The 21749-nt window shown below is 39.8% G+C and overlaps 1 protein-coding gene across 9 annotated transcripts in view; it reads right to left on the reverse strand.

The window, feature by feature from the left end:
- st3gal4 (ST3 beta-galactoside alpha-2,3-sialyltransferase 4) overlaps nt 1-21749 on the reverse strand; it is a 61415-nt gene that overhangs the window by 33179 nt on the left and 6487 nt on the right. For 6 of the 9 annotated variants that reach the window (XM_042063795.1, XM_042063797.1, XM_042063803.1 and 3 more), the window contains one exon: nt 258-326. In XM_042063795.1, coding sequence (XP_041919729.1) covers nt 258-279 — 22 coding nt within the window. In that variant the 5' untranslated portion in view covers nt 280-326. Of the gene's footprint in view, nt 1-257; nt 327-1919; nt 2004-16973; nt 17012-21749 lie in introns of all 9 variants that reach the window. The other 3 variants (XM_042063796.1, XM_042063798.1, XM_042063799.1) reach the window with 2 other exon arrangements.

The following is a 21749-nucleotide window of genomic DNA, read 5'->3' on the forward strand; positions in this document are numbered from 1 at the left end:
GTGATGTTCAGTTACTCTTCAACAACAATTTTACACAATGAACTTATGAATGAATTTTACACAATGAATCTATGGGTGGACTATTAAAATCAAGTGTTACCAAGAAAGGTAGTCAACAGTTTCAACAATAACATTTTCAGTGGTTTCAGGAATAACGTGTTTTTCTTTGCCACGCAGGAAAGAGGAAGTAGATAGTTTATGAAACACAAACTCAAAAATTGTTGTGTGCGTGTTGTCATCCTGTTCTTTGTACTTACTTTTTGCTGCCTTCAGGGACATCTTCACATGTTCCTCCACTTTGGCATCTCTGAACTGCACATGTTAACCTGCATTGAGGAACCACAGAGAGGGTTAAGATCACATGAGCAGACCTTCAGATAACCATCAAACTGTGTCAATTTATATTATTATATCCGTGTTCAGACCTACACACACTAAAATGTAACACTAGCTCAGTTAACAGTAGAACAAATACAAATAAAGATCAACACAATCACTAGGCTCATTCATCCCATCATAAATGTACGTTGTTAAACTAACTACGGTACAGCATAGCAAGCCCATGGCCATAGCCAGCTGGTGCAGTCTGACTTATGGGTGTAAATGACAAGGGTGAATATTTCCCTTGCCAAGAGTATTCCAATCCCCCAGCTGTAGCATGTAGGTCAGATAACCTGTGCCGACTGTGTTCACTGGGGCTCTGGATTCAGAGAGGATTACAATGGATTATAGGGCCACTGATGTCACTTGCATTGAAAGTGGTTCGAGCCAACAATGACTCAATGGCACTCAAAGCAGACTGTCTGTTTGGCATGACCATTGAATTCACAAACAAATAAAATATCTGATCTGCTATAGATCCATGTGCTCCATGTGCTATGGTGCTGCGATATTTAACACAAGTAAATTAGAAGCCATTTCTTTTCACATCGTTTCATCTGAAGTGGATGTGTTAGATTAGTTTCACAGCATTTTTTTTATGAAATGGGATGTAGCAAACTCATATTTGTTTTTTTCAACCTAATATTAATTCGTGTTAGGGATGCCCATCATACACTAGTGCAATGCCCGTTCAAACATGCTATTCCTGTAGAAAACCCATAGCCCAATTACATGCCCGCAGGTAGGTAGATGATAGTAAAAAACATCATTCCAGCTAAGTATTCAATAATGAATACTGAATATTATATTACGTTATAATAAACGTGCAGTGAGAATTTAAGTATGGCTGCATGTGATTTTTTTTTATAGATCGTGACATAGGCGTAAACAGCTGTTTTAACTTGATGATAGAGAAGACAAACTATTTTGTGGAATGATGCATCATCATTTGAAATTTGCAACAATGTGACTCAAAAAGCAATGACTGGGAGCCTATGAGTGACATCACGCTCTGTCTGCCACTCGTTGTCTGTAGCTGATCAAAATGATATACGCCTAAGCTTTGAGTTAAGGCTCTAAGTTTAGCCTATTGATTAAGTTGATATAGACGACAAACCATTTTGTGGACTGATGCTAGCCTAGAAATCTAGACGCGAATCTTGATGTGGGTCAGGCTAGCATCATGCATCATCATATGAAATTTGCAACAATGTGATTCAAGTCTGGTAGCCTATTGACATCACACTCTGTTTACCACTCGCTGTCTGTAGCTGGTCATGCTTTGCATCATTCTTAAACGTCCTTAAATTCAGGACCATGCAGTCAGAATTGTTGTTTGTTGAAGTCTAAAGTTTCTTTTACATTTTTTTTTTAATAGCCACTGTATGGCCTACCCGTGTTTGGTCCTGGGCCATGCTGTGTGAGGGGGAGTGGCCAGCAGCTAGAGCGGCAAAAGCCAATGTGTGCTTATTTTACCGATATATTTAACAAGATGTTTTCTTATACAAACAATGTCAAACTGCACTTACTGCACTTACTTGTGCCCGTAGCAAGACACCTGTCAAGTTTGAAATCGATTGGACGAACGATTCGAGAGATGTGCGAATAACAGACAGACGTTCCTGTAATTTATAGATGATTAGAACACATCAACATATGATATATGATTTATCTATGCAGTGCCTTCAGAGATTATTCACACCCCTTCATTAGGTACTCTAGATCAAGGGGTCAAAGGAAGATGCAGTGCGTTGAAACGTCAGTCAATTGTTTGCACCACAATAAAAAAAAGTTTAAAAAGTATTCGGGGTGCTCCGGTCATCCCTGGGTTTAGTCTCCTAGAAGTAGCCCAGCCTGTCTCAAGGGGTCAAAGGTCAAGGTCACATGGTCCTAGATGTTCCACAAATCTTGATGGGTTTAAGTTTTTGAAGTCAGTAGTGTAAGACTGAAATAAGCATGACGGTGGCACATGAAGGCATAGCGGCAGTTTCTGAAGTGTAGCAGCTACATGCTACTACGCTTCAGAGGAAATGGTACAATTAAAGGTGCAGTAAGGGAATTGATGCGATTTCAAGCCCATAACAGTTTTTTTTGTCCCATTCAGCAATCATCTCCTCACGACCGCTAGCTGCCCATTCTGTGAGTACACTGTAAAATAATCTGGTCTCTGTAGCCCAGGCTCCAAAAACTAGAAACAAACAAAGTGGGGGAAGCCTGTCCCCCAAACAAAAATTAAATCTTGCATGGAATTTCTCTGGAAATACTGAAGGTAGGAGTTAGCTACATCTCTGTTTCATGTGGTCCTTGGTTAAAATATAATGTACGTTTTTTTGCACAAAAGCGTCTGGTAATACATTTAAATATAAACATAAACACAAACAAAAGTGACTTCCTGCGCAATCCCTGACTGCACATTTAATTGGTATTGGTGCCTGTTAGAGAATTATTGTGAGCATAAGTAGGAGAATAAAAAGCACATCATTGGCGCTAAAAAAAAGCTCACCACGAGTCATGTCATCATATGATTCAGCCCATAAACCCATAGACCCCATAAACAGGCTCAACCCTTAAGTTTAGAAATGCTAGAATCTTCCTTTCTTTGGAGTGGCATACACTGTACTTTGCAGATTAATGGGGCCTCAGTCACCAACCATTCTTACAAACAAAATTTTCACAAATGTTTGCCATTCACCAACTGGCAGTTATCTTTAAAATGAATGGGAATGACACAGCGCACAATTCTGACGTTTAAGAGCACCTTTGTGAATCAGGCATAGTTAGGACCTTCTAAAGAACAAATCTAAGAAAATTCTGAATTCCACAACCAAAAAGGATAGAGGTTGTTACAGTTATGGTTCTTGGCAAACCTTTTTGTCCAAAGTGACATACAGTAACAATAAATATCATACAAAAATAACAATTAACTTCAAAGTAGTCATATAGCCTTTAACAGAATAATAATAGAAAATCATCAACATCCATAAATATAAGCTGTGACTAATAGGAGAGCTAGTTAGTTAGAAACAAGGTAAACTCCATAAGCAATTTTCGAAAGAGTATTAGACTAATCATTCCACCAACAAGGAATCACAGACTAAAAAAATCTGTTAAGATTCTGTTGTTAGCCTAGATCAATATTTGTTATATTTTATGCCCTAAAACCTATTCAAATTTCTGTGACCATTATCATATAATTTGGCTGCTTGCATGGCTGCAATAGAAAGTGGCTGCTTATATTGACAATATTAACTATGTTATTAAACATAGAATTCCCTGATCAATGAATCAACAGACTGCAACATTATGTTCACATGAAGGATAAGTAAAAGACACCTGTTGTTCAAAGTAGCTGACCAGGCTAGGCACTGCAGAATTCTCTGGTCTGTGATGGAATGTTGTCATGGCAAAAGATGGCAGTTATGTTAGGAAGCTTTTGGAAAGTTAAATTTCATTGACTGCCTCCAATTATGAAAACAATAGGACATTGCGCATTATGTTTAACAGTGGTAAATGTTGCATAAATAAGATTCAATCTATTCAATAACATTCAATCAATATTTTATGTTTTTTATTTGTTTTTCATTATTTATTTGGATTATATGCAGTGCTTGAATGCAGCGGGGGGGGAAAATGTCGGTACCCTAGTACGCCAACTGGCATACTGTATGTAAATGTTACATTTCTACAGTGTAAAATAATGTTGAGATACGCCTATATACCAGTGGTGCTTAAACTTTTTGTCTGGCAACCCCCCAAAAGACATTGGCCAAGTCCCGCGACCCCCTTCCCTCCAACCGGCAAAACTAAATGTGCTATGTCAACACCAAAGATACGGTCAATGGCAGCCTTTAAAGTGTAACTCCAGCGAAAATTGACCCCAGGGTGTTTTTCTGCATTAAAACACATCAAATAAGCCGTGGAGACAGTATTTTTCGTTGATCAACCACTACAGAGCTTGCTCCAGTATATGCTATAGCCCCAAATCGCAAACAGTGCATTAGCTAAGGGCCATGAGCTAAACACTTCCCAAATAGCATTTTTTAACGAGTAATATTATTCAAAACAGCACCAAACCTCGTCAGTAGCTTGCTCAGGGTCCCTACACAGAAAACGAAGCACCAACAGCATAGTTAGCGAACCCGGAGTTTATTACAGAAGATTGTTAAGAACACTTACCAACTGTCCCCCTACCAACTCCTTCAACCCCAGCACGAATGATAGATTAACCAAACGTGACAGTACAACGAATCCTTGCGATACTGGGTTGGAGGAGATGTACAGCTGAATTACTTATTCAAGTCTCGTCACTGAACCATTGGATGAAGAATGTGCCTAATACTTATCTGCATTTGTGACTTGAAGTAACCTGTTCTTGTGCAGATTCCATGTAGGCTAGCCAAAGGCACAGTTGATCAGTGCATGCCAAGACCAACTTTTGATTCTTTGATAAGGGTAACAAGTTCATTATGTTGGGTTGTTTTCACATTAGAATTGCAGACCAAAGACCATGTACAAATGTTAATGCTTATTGCTAAGCGGAATGCTTTACATCCCTGTATTCAGTAAGGTCTGCTGTTTACTTTGATATATGGTTTGTTATAAGTTCATTCAAGAGTTTGTGTTGGCACATCAATAGCCATAAGGTTACAGGGAGGGGATCACCTATTTTAGAAAATTTTCCCGGATACAACAAATTATATTTAATGATTGGATGTCTGGTGACTTTATTTTTTGAGTTCAGTTATTTTGGTGAGTGGTGATACTGACGCTGCGTTCCAGCAATGTTTGAGAAGTAGCGGAACACAAGAAAAAGTGTAAGAACACTTGAGACAAAAATCTTTAAGGTTTAGATAATTTCCAAAATCATTTGTTAAGTTAAATAATCATGATCAGCCAAAAGATAAACCAAAAGATGGCATTTATTTAGCAAGAACATCCACAACATTTTATCCATAAACTCCCAGAAAGTAATAACACGTGGCCTCATTAACAGAAGTGTTTTACAAAACTAGACATACAGTGCATAAAATGACAACCATATAAAAGGCGGTAGGAAACCTCTGCAATCAAAAGCTGAAGCAATGCAGAATTAGATGCGTCCTTGGATGTCAACAAACTGCATTTTGTCTGCTGCTGCAGACTTAGTAAATCAGTACCATTGGGTGTGAAACAGCAGCTGGCATTCTATGGCACCACATGTACATGGTAAATAGGCAAAGTGATAAGGATTTCAAAAGCCTTTGCCGCTCTTACTTAGGTAAATGGACAGATGTTGAGAAGTTGTGTTCATAAGGCGGTTGATAAGTCGTGCTACTTTCAAGTGTTCAATGTAGGTGTGTTCTTTTTATTACATTTTTTGACCTTGAGTCGTTTCTTTATTTAAACAGATCCTCCCAGCCCAACCCAAATTGACTTTCAAACCTCCATGTTCCATATGTGTTGTGCATGCATTACGTAAGGGATAATCTACAGAACGCCGGTCATTACTGGGAAAATAAGTCCCGACAGGGCGAACCGGACCCTGACGCGGAGGGGTCTTGTTCCGCCCTGAAGGGACTTATTTTCACAGTAATGACCGGCGTTCTATACATTATCCCGCTTATTATACGGCTACTTGCCAAAACGAAATAATAAACTCCCCACGATATGACTTTAGCCTACATAACCTAGCCTATTTGTTACCGTTCATCGTGGCATTTGCTGAGAAACAAATAGTTCGCAACACACGCTGCTGAACTTGAATCAAACATTCTTTAGAACACAGCTGATCAACCGTCTGCTTTCACGTTTGAATGAAGTTCCAGTCCTTGCGTAGTGATATGAAAGACATTAATCAGAAGCACAAAACCCGTTGCCATTGACAGCAGTCATTAAATGCTTTGCCGGTGATTTATGTAGATTTAACATTGGGCCTTCCCAACGTTCGGGCCTTTCATGTGAATGGAACGTTCTGCAGCACTCTGAAGAGCCGTGTAATAATTGAAAAGAACTAGCTCCAGTTATGTATGAACAGTGAAGGTAACGATCTCTTAAACATGTGAAAAACGTGAACTTGAAGAAGTGAAAATTGAACAATATGAACTATGAATATTGAACAACTTGAAGCTACATCTATAGCCTACGTGTGAACATGCTTAACAAAATATGGGAACAAAACATGGGAACTAAACGTGCATTACGAATATAATCAGTGGGAGCCCTGCTTATGGAATGATGGAAGACAGTGACACCCTCAGTGTGTTTGAAATGTCCAGTCGATTGCGCAATTTGGTCTTAGTTGCAGTCATTGCCGAAAACCCGGCCTCGTGGTGGGAAATGGTAGCAACGTCTTCAGCGCTTTTACGGCTATCTCGGGATATTCTGCTTTGTTATTGATCCAAAAACCCGCCAGAGAGGTTTCCTTATAGACACTCTTAAGACCACCGTCATTTGCAATTTCGATCAACTGCTCTTCCTCCTGCGCTGACAAGTTAGGACTATTTGGGATATTGACAAATGGGTTGCGGACCCACTCATTGGTTTGCCGTGGATCTTTGGAGGATGGGAAGTAACGCTCAAACTCATTTGAAAGCGCAACAAGGTGATCGCGCACCAGCTGCGAGAGAAAGGGCCCTGCCTCAGGCGTTCTACATACTCGACACACCCGACCGGTAGCGCGACACCGTGACGTCAAAATGACGTAGATCTTGCTGGCGCGCCAGGATTTTAAGTGCGCCACATACTCGACGCACCCGACCTGTAGCGCGACAATGTGACGTCACAGAAGCGCCGCAACCATTTATACTCACGCGTCGTGGTCACAACACTAGTTGCAATATTCTCCTGAACAGTGTCGCTGTTGTGAAAAGATTAACGCTAACTACGTTACACAGCAGAATAAGCTGCATTAAGAAACACTAGTAGCAGAGAATGTAAACGGGCTCTGCTATTAGCTAGCCTCTGTGATGGTACTTCAGACTTTGGTTGCTACTATTCACAACTATCACCATCATCATCATCATCATCATCTAGTTTCCAAGGCAGGCAGACAGACAGACAGACAGACAGACAGACAGACAGACAGACAGACAGACAGACAGACAGAGACACTTTAGTCATCCCGAGGGAAATTTTAATAATTTAAACAGTTTAGTTAGCTGGCTAGCTAGCTAGCAGCTGGCTGAGTTTGTGTAATTTCCTGAAGTGGAAAGAGATTTTGTTCAGGCCTTAATAGATATCCTTTGTTTGAAAATAAATCGTTTCTATTCTTTCCTCTTAATTCCATGTGTTGCAACTCTCGCTGGTAACTTTATTAACTTATTCAGCAAACTATTACAAATTCTCTATCTATCTATCTATCTATCTATCTATCTATCTATCTATCTATCTATCTATCTATCTATCTATCTATCTATCTATCTACCTGTGCGCACACCTTGGAAACTAGATGATAATGATTGTGGTAGTTGTGAATAGTAGCAACCAAAGTCTGAAGTACCATCACAGAGGCTAGCTAATAGCAGAGCCCGTTTACATTCTCTGCAACTAGTGTTTCTTAATGCAGCTTCTTCTGCTGTGTAACGTAGTTAGCATTAATCTTTTCACAACAGCGACACCTCTGTTCAGGAGAATATTGCAACTAGTGTCGTGACCACGACGCGCGAGTATAAATGGTTACGGCGCTTCTGTGACGTCACATTGTCGCGCTACAGGTCGGGTGCGTCGAGTATGTGGAACGTTTCAGTCTCTCCCAAAACCCCCACTACTGTTTGGAACATATCAAATACACCCCGGTCCACTCGTCGTCCCCACAAATCAAGCTTGGCTTTAAATGCAGCGACTTTATCTGCCAGTTTAAAGACAGTCGGCATTCTCCCCTGGAGTGACCGGTTGAGGTCATTAAGCAATCCGAATATGTCACACAGGTAAGCGAGTTTTGACACCCAGTCCTCATCACTAAAATTTGCAGCTTTTTTTCTGTAAGAAATCTCTGCGGCGGCTCTCAACTCAAACACTCTGGCCAGTGACCTGCTAAAGATGCTTGTTTTTTGTTGCTCATTCTAGCAGTTTAGCTAACTTCGTGTGACATACCGTTCGCCAAGAACTGATCAAGTGAAGTGAGCTGACCTGAGGCTGCGCAGCGCTGAAGGCAATATGTAAAAGTGTTGAAGGCGGGACAGACAGACGTAAGAAAATAGACCTTGCAAAATGCAAACATGTGTGCAATCAAACAACTGCATATAGGCCTATGCCATGTAAAAACGTGACATTATTGCGAATTAAATTTAGTTTAGTTTGCATGCATTTTTTTTTAAACTCATGTCGTAGGCTACGGCCCGGTAAGGAATGTCCCGCGGCCCGGTACCGGTCCGTGGCCCGGTGGTTGGGGACCGCTGGGCTAGGGAACATACATTTATGCTACCAAATTAGCTTGCTAATAGGTAGGTGCAGCATGCAACTATGTGAAGTGCCAAGCCGGTGTTATGTTAGTTCACTGGCTAAGGAGCACACTTTTGGACTACTAATGTAGCTTGGTAATAGGCTAAAGCAGTAGCTTTGGTGGTCCTGGAGCGACGTTGCCATGTTGGTCTTGGAATGTTGTTCGAGGACCAACTTTAGAATGTTGGCACAGGACCGTCTTTACAATGTTGGTCCAGGACCCACATTGTCATGTTTGTCCAGGACTGTCATTACAATGTTGGTCCAGGACTGTCTTTACAATGTTGGTCCAGGACCCACATTGTCATGTTTGTCCAGGACTGTCTTTACAATGTTGGTCTAGGACCCACATTGTCATATTTGTCCAGGACCGTCTTTACAATGTTGGTCCAGGACCCACATTGTCATGTTTGTCCAGGATCGTCATTGCAATGTTGGTCCAGCACCGTCTCTACAATTTTGGTCCAGGACCCACATTGTCATGTTTGTCCAGGACTGTCTTTAGAATTTTGGTCCAGCACCGTTTTTACAATGTTAATCCTGGACCAACATTGCCATGTTGATCCTGGACCAACATCGTAAATACGGTCCTGGACCAACATGGTGAGGTCACTCCTGGAAAATGTACAACAAACAAAAGTGACTGCTTTAGCCTATTACCAAGAAGGGACCCAATAGTTGAATTAGCTTTGAAGCTCATTTAGCAATCTTGTTGCCATGGTAATTCATGCTAATTTAAGCTCCTAGGCTAGGTAAAATACAAAAAATAGTTTGCTAATAGGCAATACAAATCTGTCAGTTGTCGTTAGACTGTTTTTCTTTTTTGCTACATTTCTTAGAAACTTGCCATGTTTAAACCTTTATACAATAAGCTGCAAAATATTTTTGTCTGCTTTGTTTATTACAGGCCCATTATAGGGAAGTTTGTCCCTGTACATCACAGTGAAGCTGGTCCAGGTCCATCACAGGGAAGTTGGTCCAGGTCCATCGCAGGGAAGTTGGTCCAGGTCCATCATAAGAAATTTGGTCCAGGTCCATCAAAGGGAAGCTGGCCCAGGTCCATCATAAGAAATACCAGTCTGCACACAATCTGCTTTGGTCTGGACCCAAATGGATGGTCAAGCGATACATCACTGTTTCAATTTATTTTCATTGATTCATTCATTAATCTGTTTATACTATAATTTAAGAGGGTGGGACATGGAACAGCAGTTTAAGAAAGATGTTTAGTAGGGGATTGACTTTTACCATGTTAAGCTATGGACACTGACTGAGTGTGGGTCGTTAAGGCCACTTATTTGGAAAATATATTGAAATATATGTTAAGTGTCAAAATTGTTTTTTTTTCTGTCAATTTTGAATATGTACATACATTTCAAAATATATTGTGAAAATATTTTTTGTGTATCGGGATTATATTAATGTGAACACTTATTGTTACAGCTATAAAAATGGCAGAATCATCGATATGCATGATATTTCCATTCCATAACCGTGAGGTGGGCTACACGCTTCACAATGACAGCAAAGAGTTGTCATTGTTATGTGCTTTGTCCATCAGACAACGCAGCTTTCTGCGGCAAGACACGCATGCTGCTTGACTTGGTTCCACTTCTTATTTACCACATAACGATAATACTGGAAATTTAAATGAAGGATCAATATTCGGTTTTCTTTTAATTAATTTTAAAATATCCGGTCCTCGGTCAGGTATATTTTATAATATTTTATAATATATCATTAATGGTACTTCCAAAAGGTTTTATTAGATATACTGTATTGGTGCTGGGTAATAAGTCTTAGTGAATGTCTGATAACAACTCTTTGCCGTCATTGTCAAGCATGTAGGCCACCTAAAACATGGGACTTCCATGTGGCTCACGCGGTCACATGCACTGTCATTCCACAATCTACCCAAACTCTTTTGCAACCAATAAACATGATTCTCTGAGATTGTAAAATCACTTCCCCCTTTTGATGGACATTGCTTGGCAAGCTTCAAAGTGCCTCATAAACAATCCACAGTATATCGGTTTCTAAATCTGCAGTCAGCAAGTCCCTAAATAATGTATGCAAGGTCAGCCACTGTTTCCAAATAGGAAATGTGACTGAGTAATCTTTGAGCTGTACAACAGTTCAAAGATTACCCAGAAAGAAAAAGGTTAAAGGCTATATTGGGTAAAGTTATACTGATGTCCCTGACTCTATAGCGATGTTAACTGTTCTTTTGTTACACATTATGTTACAATGTTCCAATAAATTGTGAATGCTATTCTATGTTGCCACTGTCATTCCACAATCTACCCAAACTCTTTTGCAACCAATAAACATGATTCTCTGAGATTGTAAAATAATTATATATGGCTTGGTGAAACCTCAAGGTAGGTGGTAAATTCAGAGATTCTTAGAAAAGTGTATGGCTCCATTCTCTAACAACTTGTAAAGAGACTTTGTGCACAATCCCAGATACAGGGCAAAAACAAGCAAAAGTGTTTAGGAAAAAGTCCACACACTCCTTGGTATTTTCTTTTCTTGATTTTATTTTCTCATAGTTTGGCAAGACGTTATGACCTTGATTGTTCTTCCTCAGATTCACTGCAAACACAGGCATTGCACATGGTCTAAATCACCTGGCCTACAGTATAGGGGGGAGCCAGCTCAGTGACTCATTAACCCTTACAGGTATGGCAGGCAAGCTTGTGGCGTGACTAATGCCAACATGTAACAAATGCATAAGAATATTATAAGAAACATTAGTAGAACTTCAAGACCAAAACAGATCGCTAGTGTATACAAATGCAGATTTGAAAAAAATATAGAGTTCAATCATTCGTTAGTGTGACAGAGCGCAGTGCGTCTGTCACTGGCAAAGGCGGCTTTCCCGCCGCAACGGGAACAATGACTTTACAAACATTTGCACAAAGACAGCGCTATTAAATCATGTTGCGATGTTGATTTGTTTGATAACATGTTGTGAATGGTACAGACCTGAGGCGTGTCAGGACGGGGGTTAAGTTAAACTAGAAATTGGTTTTAAGGGAAACATACAGGGAATCAAAGCCGCGATATGCGGTATAGAGGTTGAAGCGTATCTATTAATCAGTAATGTAAGCGTTCTCTAAAAGCGCGCATTATAACATCAATGCTTACTAGCTGGGAGATGGAAGTGCTTTGTCCGAGTGTATGTATGATTGTGTGTATGTACTTGCCTGTTCTCGGTGCTTCAGTTGCTTTCCGGCAAACTGGAGTATTGGGCAAGGGACACTTTTCTGCGCATCTTTCGCGCCCAGACGTGGGAGCGCTTATTGGTGCAGGTGGGTTTAGAGTGGTAATATTATTTGGTGCTTAGTGAGGTTTATTATGACATTGTATGGAAATATCATGAACGATTGTTAGTAATGTGTATTGCCTATGTCATGTGTTAACCAAAGGGTGGTGAATTTGAATTAATTGATTTGTTGCTATGCATGGTTTAGTCCAGTGTTTTAAATGGTGTCTGCAGAGCGCAGTCAGGGGTGAGGATTCCTCCTCAGGAGTGAGAGGTCCTGTTGAAAGGCCTCTGAGGTAGGCATAGACCCTAGTGGGCATTGTCCCGGTGTTTGTTTTCCTTTTTGTATCAGTGTTTTTTTTGTTTCCTGTTTTGTCTGTTGCATAAACCTGCCGGTAGCTTAATATTAATACTAATAAAAAAAAGGAAATTACATCAACTTGAATTTCATTGCCTGAGTCTCACCATCCGCTTGGACACATTACTACAGTTAGACTTTCTGTTCACAGTCCATATTACAAGTTCATATTACAGAAAAGGTCTGATTACAAAATCTTCATTAAGCCCTCTTGGGGCCAAAGTTTTTCTGGTGGTAGATCTAAAAAGCCTCTCTTTTTAAAAGCTGACTGTTTATGTCCCCTCCTCTTCGGTGGTTTTTGACTTGTTCTATCCCTATGAACCTCAGAGTTGAGAGTGGGTGTCCAAATTTGTTTAAATGAACAGCCAGGGGACTCTAATCATGATTGTTTCGGATGTTGCTTCTGTGTTCACATTCTTGTCTTCAGAGCCCTGCGTGTTTTTCCTACATATGCTTTCCCACAGGGACATTTGATCAAATATACCTAATTTGTAGTGCTGCATGAGATTTTTCCTTTAACCCATAGTTCTTTTCCTGTTATAAGGTGATTGAAGGAGTGACATGTGTGTGAAATTGTCCTGTGCATCTGGAAATGTTGGTGCAGGTGGGCAGTCTGTTTTCATAGTCTCTGAAGTTGTCTGGCCTCTTGTAGATAATTAAAAATATAATAGAAAATAAAATATATACAAAATATATATATTGACAAATATGACAAAAATATATATTTTTGACACTTAAAAAATAATTCAATATATTTTTCCAAATAAGTACTCTTAACGACCCACACTCTGTCAGTCCTCATAGCTTAACATGGCAAAAGTTAATCCCCTACTAAACGTATCTTTCTTAAACTGCTGTTCCATGTCCCACCCCCTTAAATTATAGTATAAACTGAAACAGTGATGTATCGCTTGTGTAGCAGATGTTGCTTCCATTGCACAAGGCTATTGACCATTCATTTGGGTCCAGACCAGAGCAGAGTGTGTGCAGACTGCAGAGTGCTATTTCTTATGATGGACCTGGGCCAGCTTCCCTGTGATGGACCTGGACCAACTTTATGATGAGCCTGGACCAACATCCCTGCGATGGACCTGGACCAGCTTCACTGTGATGGACCTGGGTCAACTTCCTTATGATGGACCTGGACCAACTTCCCTGTGATTGACCTGGACTAGGGGTGGGCGATATGGACAAAAAATAATATCGATATTTTTTGTGATTTTGATGATAACGATAATTAGTCGATATCCTTTAAAAAAAACATTGTAAAAGTCTGAGTTACTTTACAGCTCATTATTTATGAATAGCATCAATTCAATAATAACCAATAACCTAACCTGTGACTTTTTAACCAAATCAACCAATGCATTGTCACTCTATGACACATTTCCAATTTTGCCCCCACTTGTGTGTGTGGCAATGACATGGTCTAGCCAGCTACATTAGAGAAGATGACAAGGCCTAACAGTTTCTCAAGAGAAAGTCTGAAGCTGAAGTTCCTTTCAAAAACCTTTAATTAGGATTCACTGTAAAACTAAGCAGACCAACAGAGTAGGCCTACATCTCAGTTATTCCCTTCGATGTTTTGTTTAAGAGAAATCATGTAGGCTAGCATTCCAAGTTACAGAATAGAAACTAATGCGTTAGCTTATGGCTAATGTATATAAGAAATCCCATAGAGATGCTAACGGTTAGCATAATCGATACACGTAGAGAGCGAACTTTAGTCCATTTACAAAAGGGTTACATGAGAAGAGTTCTTTGTTTACAACTGACTACTAAAATACTCAAAGGCAAATGTTTTCTCTCCATATAATACCATGTAAGAAAAAAAGGACTGTCTCATCAATGCTACGTGAACAGTAGGGTTGGGTATCGTTTGAATTTGAACGATTCCGATTCCAATTCCGATTTCTTATTTAGATTCCGGTTCCTAACGATTCTCGATTCCGATTTTTTGAAGAGGCAGGGTCATAAAAAGTTTAGGATATTTTAAATGAGCTAGCTAACCAACTGTCTTTCTCAGGGAATCTGCACATTTTCCAAGTTCCAAGCAAATTTAAAGACTTTTAAGACCTTTTCAAGACATCTAAATGAAACTTAAGACTATACCACGGCAAAAAGATATATATATATATATATATATATATATGACTGTTTATGCAATAGTTTTTTTTCCCTACTAATTTTAACCCCCACCCCATTTTGGATGTCTACAGAAGTTACTAAATATATTTTGGCGAAAGAAAAATAATTGTGTGTGAATTACCTTCAAAGCTATAAATGCCCAATTTTAGGGTCTGGGCTGCTTGCTTTTGAAGCTGGCTGTACATATTTGGTTTTGCTTACTGCTGAGGCTGACTGTTCTTCACCTGTGTCTGTAGTAGCCTAGGCTACTTGCCAAAGGCATGTGCACTGGACTGGATTCCCTTCAATATTTTTTTCAAAGTTAGACTAAGCTATTTACATATTTTAATAAGCCTACTTTATATTATTTACTATGTGCATCTATTGTCCAATATGCAGCACAGCAAATTAAAGTTAATCCACTGCTTTACATTTTGCATACCAGTTGTATCTAAACCAACCAAAGCTTGACTGAAACATTATAAAACCATTGACTTGTTTTAAATGAATTAAGAGACAGGTCCTCCTCGCATGATCCTGCTGAAAACTGCTGGTTTCATCTCAAGCACGCACGCATTATGAACGCACGTTTTTTTTTTTTATGTAGCCAGTCGCCGACATTCAAAAAATATGCGGTTATAGTTCACAACTTTTGCGAAGTAGGCCTAGCCTACTGGGAAACGCTGGCAAGATATTACAGGTAGGCTATTCTAACTTAGACAGATATTTTCTTCCCTAGGCTAGGCCAGCAACACACGCTGGAAAGATGCAAACAGATCACTTAACATACAGTATTTCCTCCTGATTGCAAAGCACATAATTTGACCAGCAGTTTTCGCGTCCATAGTTTGTGAAACGATGCTGCGTCCGAGCAACGATTTTAGATGCCAAGCGCAACTCCAAAAAGGAGAACAAATGAGCGTCCGGCTTGAGGCTGCGCTGGACGCCGGACAGGGCTTTTAAAATCCTTATGTCCGACCTAAATTCGAAGGTATGGCCACGCTCTTTCTCCCGCTCATTCTACCGTAGGCTTCCTCATTCCACGTAGGCTACCTGTATATCTCTCTGGCCTCAGCTACACCACGAAAACGTCAGGCATATTATTTTGTACATAGGCCTACTGTATTATTACCGTTTTCAAACCTTTAACCAAACCCGTGAAAAACATCTTCACTCTGCAACCACTACACTTCCTAATAGCCTAGTCACTTATACAATTGCGTTTTAAATACACGAAACTGGCTTGAGACATCACTCGCTCTCTTGCACTCGCTGGCGGTCCCATACGCACATTTAATACCTCTCGAAAATTCAGTTGTATTTAAGACTACTTAAGGATCCGCGGGAACCCTGCTTTCTGAATGAAATAGTCTGACCTTCTCCATGAATTTTAATTCTATGAACTATGCGCTTCTTCGTTGGTGTTAAGCCATTTCTTCTTCAGGTCGGCGGACTGGGAATCGAAACTTGGAATCGAAATTTTAACTTTTGAACGATTCCGGGAAAATCGCAAAGATAAGTCCCGGTTCCAACCAATACTCGATATTCGATACCCAAGCCTAGTGAACAGAAGTAGCTGCACAAAATCCCTTGTAGCCTAGGCTACGTCTTGATCTGGCTACACAAAATAAACATTAGACCTGCATGTGACAACGTGGACCCACTAGGGATCATGTGACACTTGCTCTGCTGGAACGTGGCTTCTCTTGCATACACCTCCTGGATTTAGTGAATGTATGGGGTTTCAATGCATGATTGAGTGTTTTTCCCCATAAGTATTTTAAATACTCGATAATGTAAATTTGCACATCGTTAAAACAACAATCACGATATTATCGCAGACGATATATAACGCCCACCCCTAACCTGGACCAGCTTCACTGTGATGGGCCTGGACCAGCTTCCTTATGACATTCTAAAGTCGGTCCTGGAACAAGGCCAACATGGCAACGTCACTCCAGGACCATGTACAAACAAAAGCTACTGCTTTACCAAGCTACATTAGTAGTCCAAAAGTGTGCTCCTTAGCAAGTGAACTAACATAACACCGGCTTGGCACTTCACATAGTTGCATGTTGCACCTACCTATTAGCAAGCTAATTTGGTAGCATACATTTATGTTCCCTAGCCTAGCCTCTAACATAATAACAGCGGCACCAAGATTGCTAAATGAGCTTCAAAGCTACTTTAACTACTGTATCCCTTCGAAATACGTTAAGATGCATAGCCACTGAATTACCTTTTAGGAAGCTAGTGTATTACAGTAAATGTATGGTCCCTAGCCTGGCAGCTAACATTAGACAAACATGGAACCAAGTCAGCTAAAACAAAAATAAAAAAATCTAAAAGGTGCATATATTCAGATTCAACTCAGAATTACTTTATTTTACAACTATTTTACACACAAAAATGCGGGCCTACCTGTATTGAGATACAAGTTGGTGATCCACTGGTTGTTTCTGGAGGGAAATTTCAAAATGGCAATGGAAGAAGCAGAAGGCTCACATTGATTACATCACAAGGCTGTGATTGGTTAAAGAGTTGTTGGTCCAGGACAGTCATTAGAATGTTGGTCCAGGAACAACTCTTACTTGAACAAATCATGGTCACCCCCACCTGCTCATGTCTGACTGCTGCCCTCATCATGGACCAAACAAAGATGTCACTTCTTCGGACAAGTCTGATATCCATTAGTGCAGTGGTTCTTAACTGGTCTGGCTTTGGAACCCACAATTTGCGACCCATATATTTTTTTTAGCGTTCAGGATAACAGATATGATGAGCTACATGCTAAGACACGCAAAGTGCCAGTAGGCCTATTTGTTTGGAACATGCTGTTGTTTGGCATTACATTTGTGAAGTATTCAACTCCTTGTCACCTTTCAAAGTAGCTACTCAACAGGTTTGTCTTTGACAGGGGTGCTTGGTTTCCATGTGACATTTTAGTTTTGATGGTTTCATGCTCTCATGAGCCAGCAATTCACTGCACACCACACACTGAGGTTTCTGTACCATTTTGTCTTCAATTTAAGTGAATCCATATCCTATTTCAAATATTCAGGGTCATAGCTTACTTGTGTTTACCACTGAAATGATGTCTAACATGACCCGTCACATAAACATTGTCTATCTATGCAATAAGGTAGCATTTTAAATGAGCGATTTCTTCTTTTTTAACACAAGCTCCGCGTCACACCCAGAACGGTTCCGCGACCCACCAGTTAAGAAACACTGCATTAGTGTGTTCAACAATGTGTTTGCAGGCTAGTTTTAATTCGTCTTATGAGATTGTCATTTATGAGGTAATTGTAAGACATTCATTCCTTCAATAGAGTTCATAGGATGAGGTCCCATACACATATACCACAGCTCCAGAGCATGCATACTACACAAAACAACGATGTCTTTCTCTACCATTAAATTGGACTAAATTGAACATAATTGGCAGCCACTCTCATATCTGCTCTGTTAATGTCACATATGTAATAGTGTTACATGCATCCTTTCTTGTAACCATAGAAGGAATATCCAGGAAATGCAGGGTGCATAAAAATAGTTCTGAACCTGAATCATGCAATGTCTTAGTGTACATGAACCAGAGCCACCACAAAAGCACAAGGCTGTACTCAAATGTCTAACTGGCATCTATAACTTCATTATAGCATAATTTCACTGCCTGGAAGAATACGGCAAACACTGTTTCAGTTCAGTTTATTGAAGGGGTGAGTCAGAAGCATTTACACCAAATTGGTGTTTAGATGTCTGAATGTGTGGGCGTGGCATCTGACAGAAATAGAAAACTACATAACCTTAATGGCATTACAAGAAAAGACCAATGCTGATAACCATTCACGACCAATGCCAGCTGAATACCAACGGAGCACTGAGGATTTAAGAAGAAACTGAATTCAAGTAGTAGTAAACACAACTAGTATATGTTACAAAGGCATATGGTAGTTCTGGACGATTGCACATCTTTGTGCTGAAACATCAAGTATTCATCTTTTCCTCTACATTAATAAAGTCTCTCTCTTTCCTTTGGTATTCTTCCAACGTTCACAATACTTCTTTCATTTCATAAAGCCCGAATATCTACTACATGAATGTCTTCTGTTTTACAAAAATGTTATGCTTTTGTTATGCATTAATTGCATTTAATTTTTAACATCCTTTCCATGACATCTGTCAATGTTATAATTTCATGTACTGAAAACTTGGGCATGTCATGATTGAATTAATTGAGTGTACATCTAGAGGGCAATAGACGCAACTCCACAGTCTCTCCCTATCTCGTTTGATCATTTCAAAGGATTTCCTCCTACCCATTTTAATATTGGTTTAACTTTACATGATTAAAAAAAAAAAAAAGTCTCACCACTGTATAGACCTGATGCTAAAACTGACCATTCTGAAGCTTTCTACTTAGAGTTTTTAGAATGCTGGCAGATAGGTGTGTATTTTTTTACAATAAGATAGACAGATAGACAGATAGATAGATAGATAGATAGATACAGATAGATAAACAGACAGACAGACAGACAGACACAGATAGATAGACAGACAGACAGACAGACACACAGACAGAGACAGACAGAGACAGATAGACAGACAGACAGACACATGTAGATAGATAGATAAATGTAGATACTAGATAACTTTTCCATTACAACAACAGTGAAAGACATGCCAGATAAAATGGACAGCTAGGTACTCACCGGCCACTTTATTATACAAAGGTCTGTTCAACTGCTCATTAGCACAAGTCAGTCAATCACATAGCAGTAACTCAATGCAATTAGACATGAAGATATAGTCAAGAAGATCTGCTGAAGTTCAAACTGAGCATCAGAATGGAGAGGTGTGATTGAAGTGACATGGTTGTTGGTGCCAGACCATTTGGGGTGGGAATTGCCAAAAATGTGACGATTCGATACTATTGAGATATTTGGGCCACGATACGATATTATTGCGATTCTTGACAATCACAGTATTGCGATTCGATACTGCGATATATTGCGATTCATGTCTCCCATATTATTCAAAGGCATAACAAAAAATAAGGAAAATAAGACCGCTCACTTCAAATGTCACATTTAATTCTGTGAACATTACCTTCTACACTAGGACTGGGCAATAAAACGATAGCGATATGTATCGCAATAGACATGTAATCGATATCAATAAAAAATTTGTTCGATAGAACATTCGATAATTAAAAGCAACACACACCTCCCGCCTTACGTCGTCCATAAATAAATAGGCTAAATATATCTTGCATTGTAGTATGTGCAACTCTACCAGAGTAGGGATAGAAGTAGGCCTACTTCAACACAGACTCTCAATGAGTCCTTACCCCGTGCACTCTCTCACTCACTCACTCTCTCTCGCTCTCTCTCTCTCTCTCCCTCTCAACAGGCGCATCCCTTCTCAGCATGCACATGTAATCCAAACATTCACAATCGTGCAAGACGACTGGCTAAGTTGCTATTAAATCCGGTTAGCATCATTAGCACACTGCACAAATTTGCTCAAAACTAATGCATTCAAATTGACTGTTAAGTTCTAATCATCTCAATCCCGATGCAAATGGAAAAAGTATTTTCCAAGACTCAAACGGGCCTGTCCCAAGGAGAAAAAGTAGCCTATTCATTTGAAATTTAAACACACGTGGGGAAACTGAACAGTCTAACCAGTAGACTATAAACTAGCAAATTAAGCTACTTTGTTTACAATATTTCCAGTCTTCAACCAGTGCTGCTTTTCATTCAGATATGTGCACATTTATTTATTTGAGTGTTTTTCATGATTGTGTAGCCTTTTTTTCCCCCTGTTTGCTTTGATTGATAACTGAGGTGATTAAAATCAGAGGAAGGTTTAGTTTAAAATAAAAGTGTTTAAATTTTCCTTCTGGTCCTTATCTGAAATAGATTTTAAAAAATCAATAATTATCGATATCGACTGATATGAAATACTTATATCGTGATACAGTTTTCAGCCATATCGCCCAGCCCTATTCTACACTTTAACTGAGGTGCACAAACTTGATCATGGCATGGTGCATGTCAAGGCCCTTGCTATTCGCTTTTTGTTGAAAACCATACATACTTACATTTTACAAACTGAAATCGCATTATCCTTATTACAGGCGTCAATGAGAGAGCAACACAGTCAGAGTCTTTTACTTTGGTTTTGATTTTCTAATAGGATAAATGTTTGTGACAACACATGTTATGATAAATTTGATAATGTTTGATCGCTGTTTTGGTATGAAGCATCTTTCAGGTAATGAGCGTGCACTCTAAAAAGTGAAAGTAGCCTAACTAGGCCAACGATGCGCTCAGTGTCTGTAACTGTCTGCACGTCCGCAATCGATTACACTCCTCAAATGGAGAACCCATCCATGTTCCGTCGCATCTCATGGCCACTCTATGTGATACTTCTGTGTTTGCAAAATTCCTGACAGTTCCTGATCTTTAAACTTTTGTTTTCCTTTCCTGTCGGTTAGCAGTTGATGTAGAAGCACCTATAGCATAATTTGACTTCAGCAGTGACAAGTCCTGCTGCAAGAGAGAGAGAGAGAGAGAGAGAGAGAGAGAACACCTGCAAAGCGGCTCTGTGTCTGTCCCTGCATGGGGTTACGGTCGATTCAAGTCTGAAGTTGGTCCGACCGGTCTGCATTCTAGAGAATTCTATTTCAATAAATGAGCCATTTGGTTGAATAGCCTGGGTGTTCCCATGCTGCCTTGCGCGCGATTTGATTCACGCTGCTAAGGCAGCCTGGAGACCATGGAGCAAATTTTCGCCTGAGATAGGGAACCAATCACAGAACAGGGGGGAAAGCAAGACGATGATGAGCTATGAACAGACGCATTTGATAGACATCCGTGGCACCCAATAAACGGATCTGGGCATTTTTTTCAAATACGAGAAAATGAACGTTTGGTTCCCAGACCACGTCTCATTGAGAAGTGGTGGCGCTAGCCAGGCTAGTGGTCTGGGCGAGCAATGCTACAAGATAGTTGCTCGCCCAGATGCAGTGAGGATATGCTGTTACAATGTATAATAAAGAAGGAAAACAATAGCCTACATATCTGAACTGGACTGACTACTTTTTAGTAGGGCTGTCAATCGTAAATTACATACTCTATGATTAATTGATCTAAATTAATCGCATATATAATTTTTGCTGTGAAAGTA

The sequence above is a fragment of the Alosa sapidissima genome, chromosome 15 (assembly GCF_018492685.1).
Source record: "Alosa sapidissima isolate fAloSap1 chromosome 15, fAloSap1.pri, whole genome shotgun sequence".
Lineage (NCBI taxonomy): Eukaryota > Metazoa > Chordata > Actinopteri > Clupeiformes > Clupeidae > Alosa > Alosa sapidissima.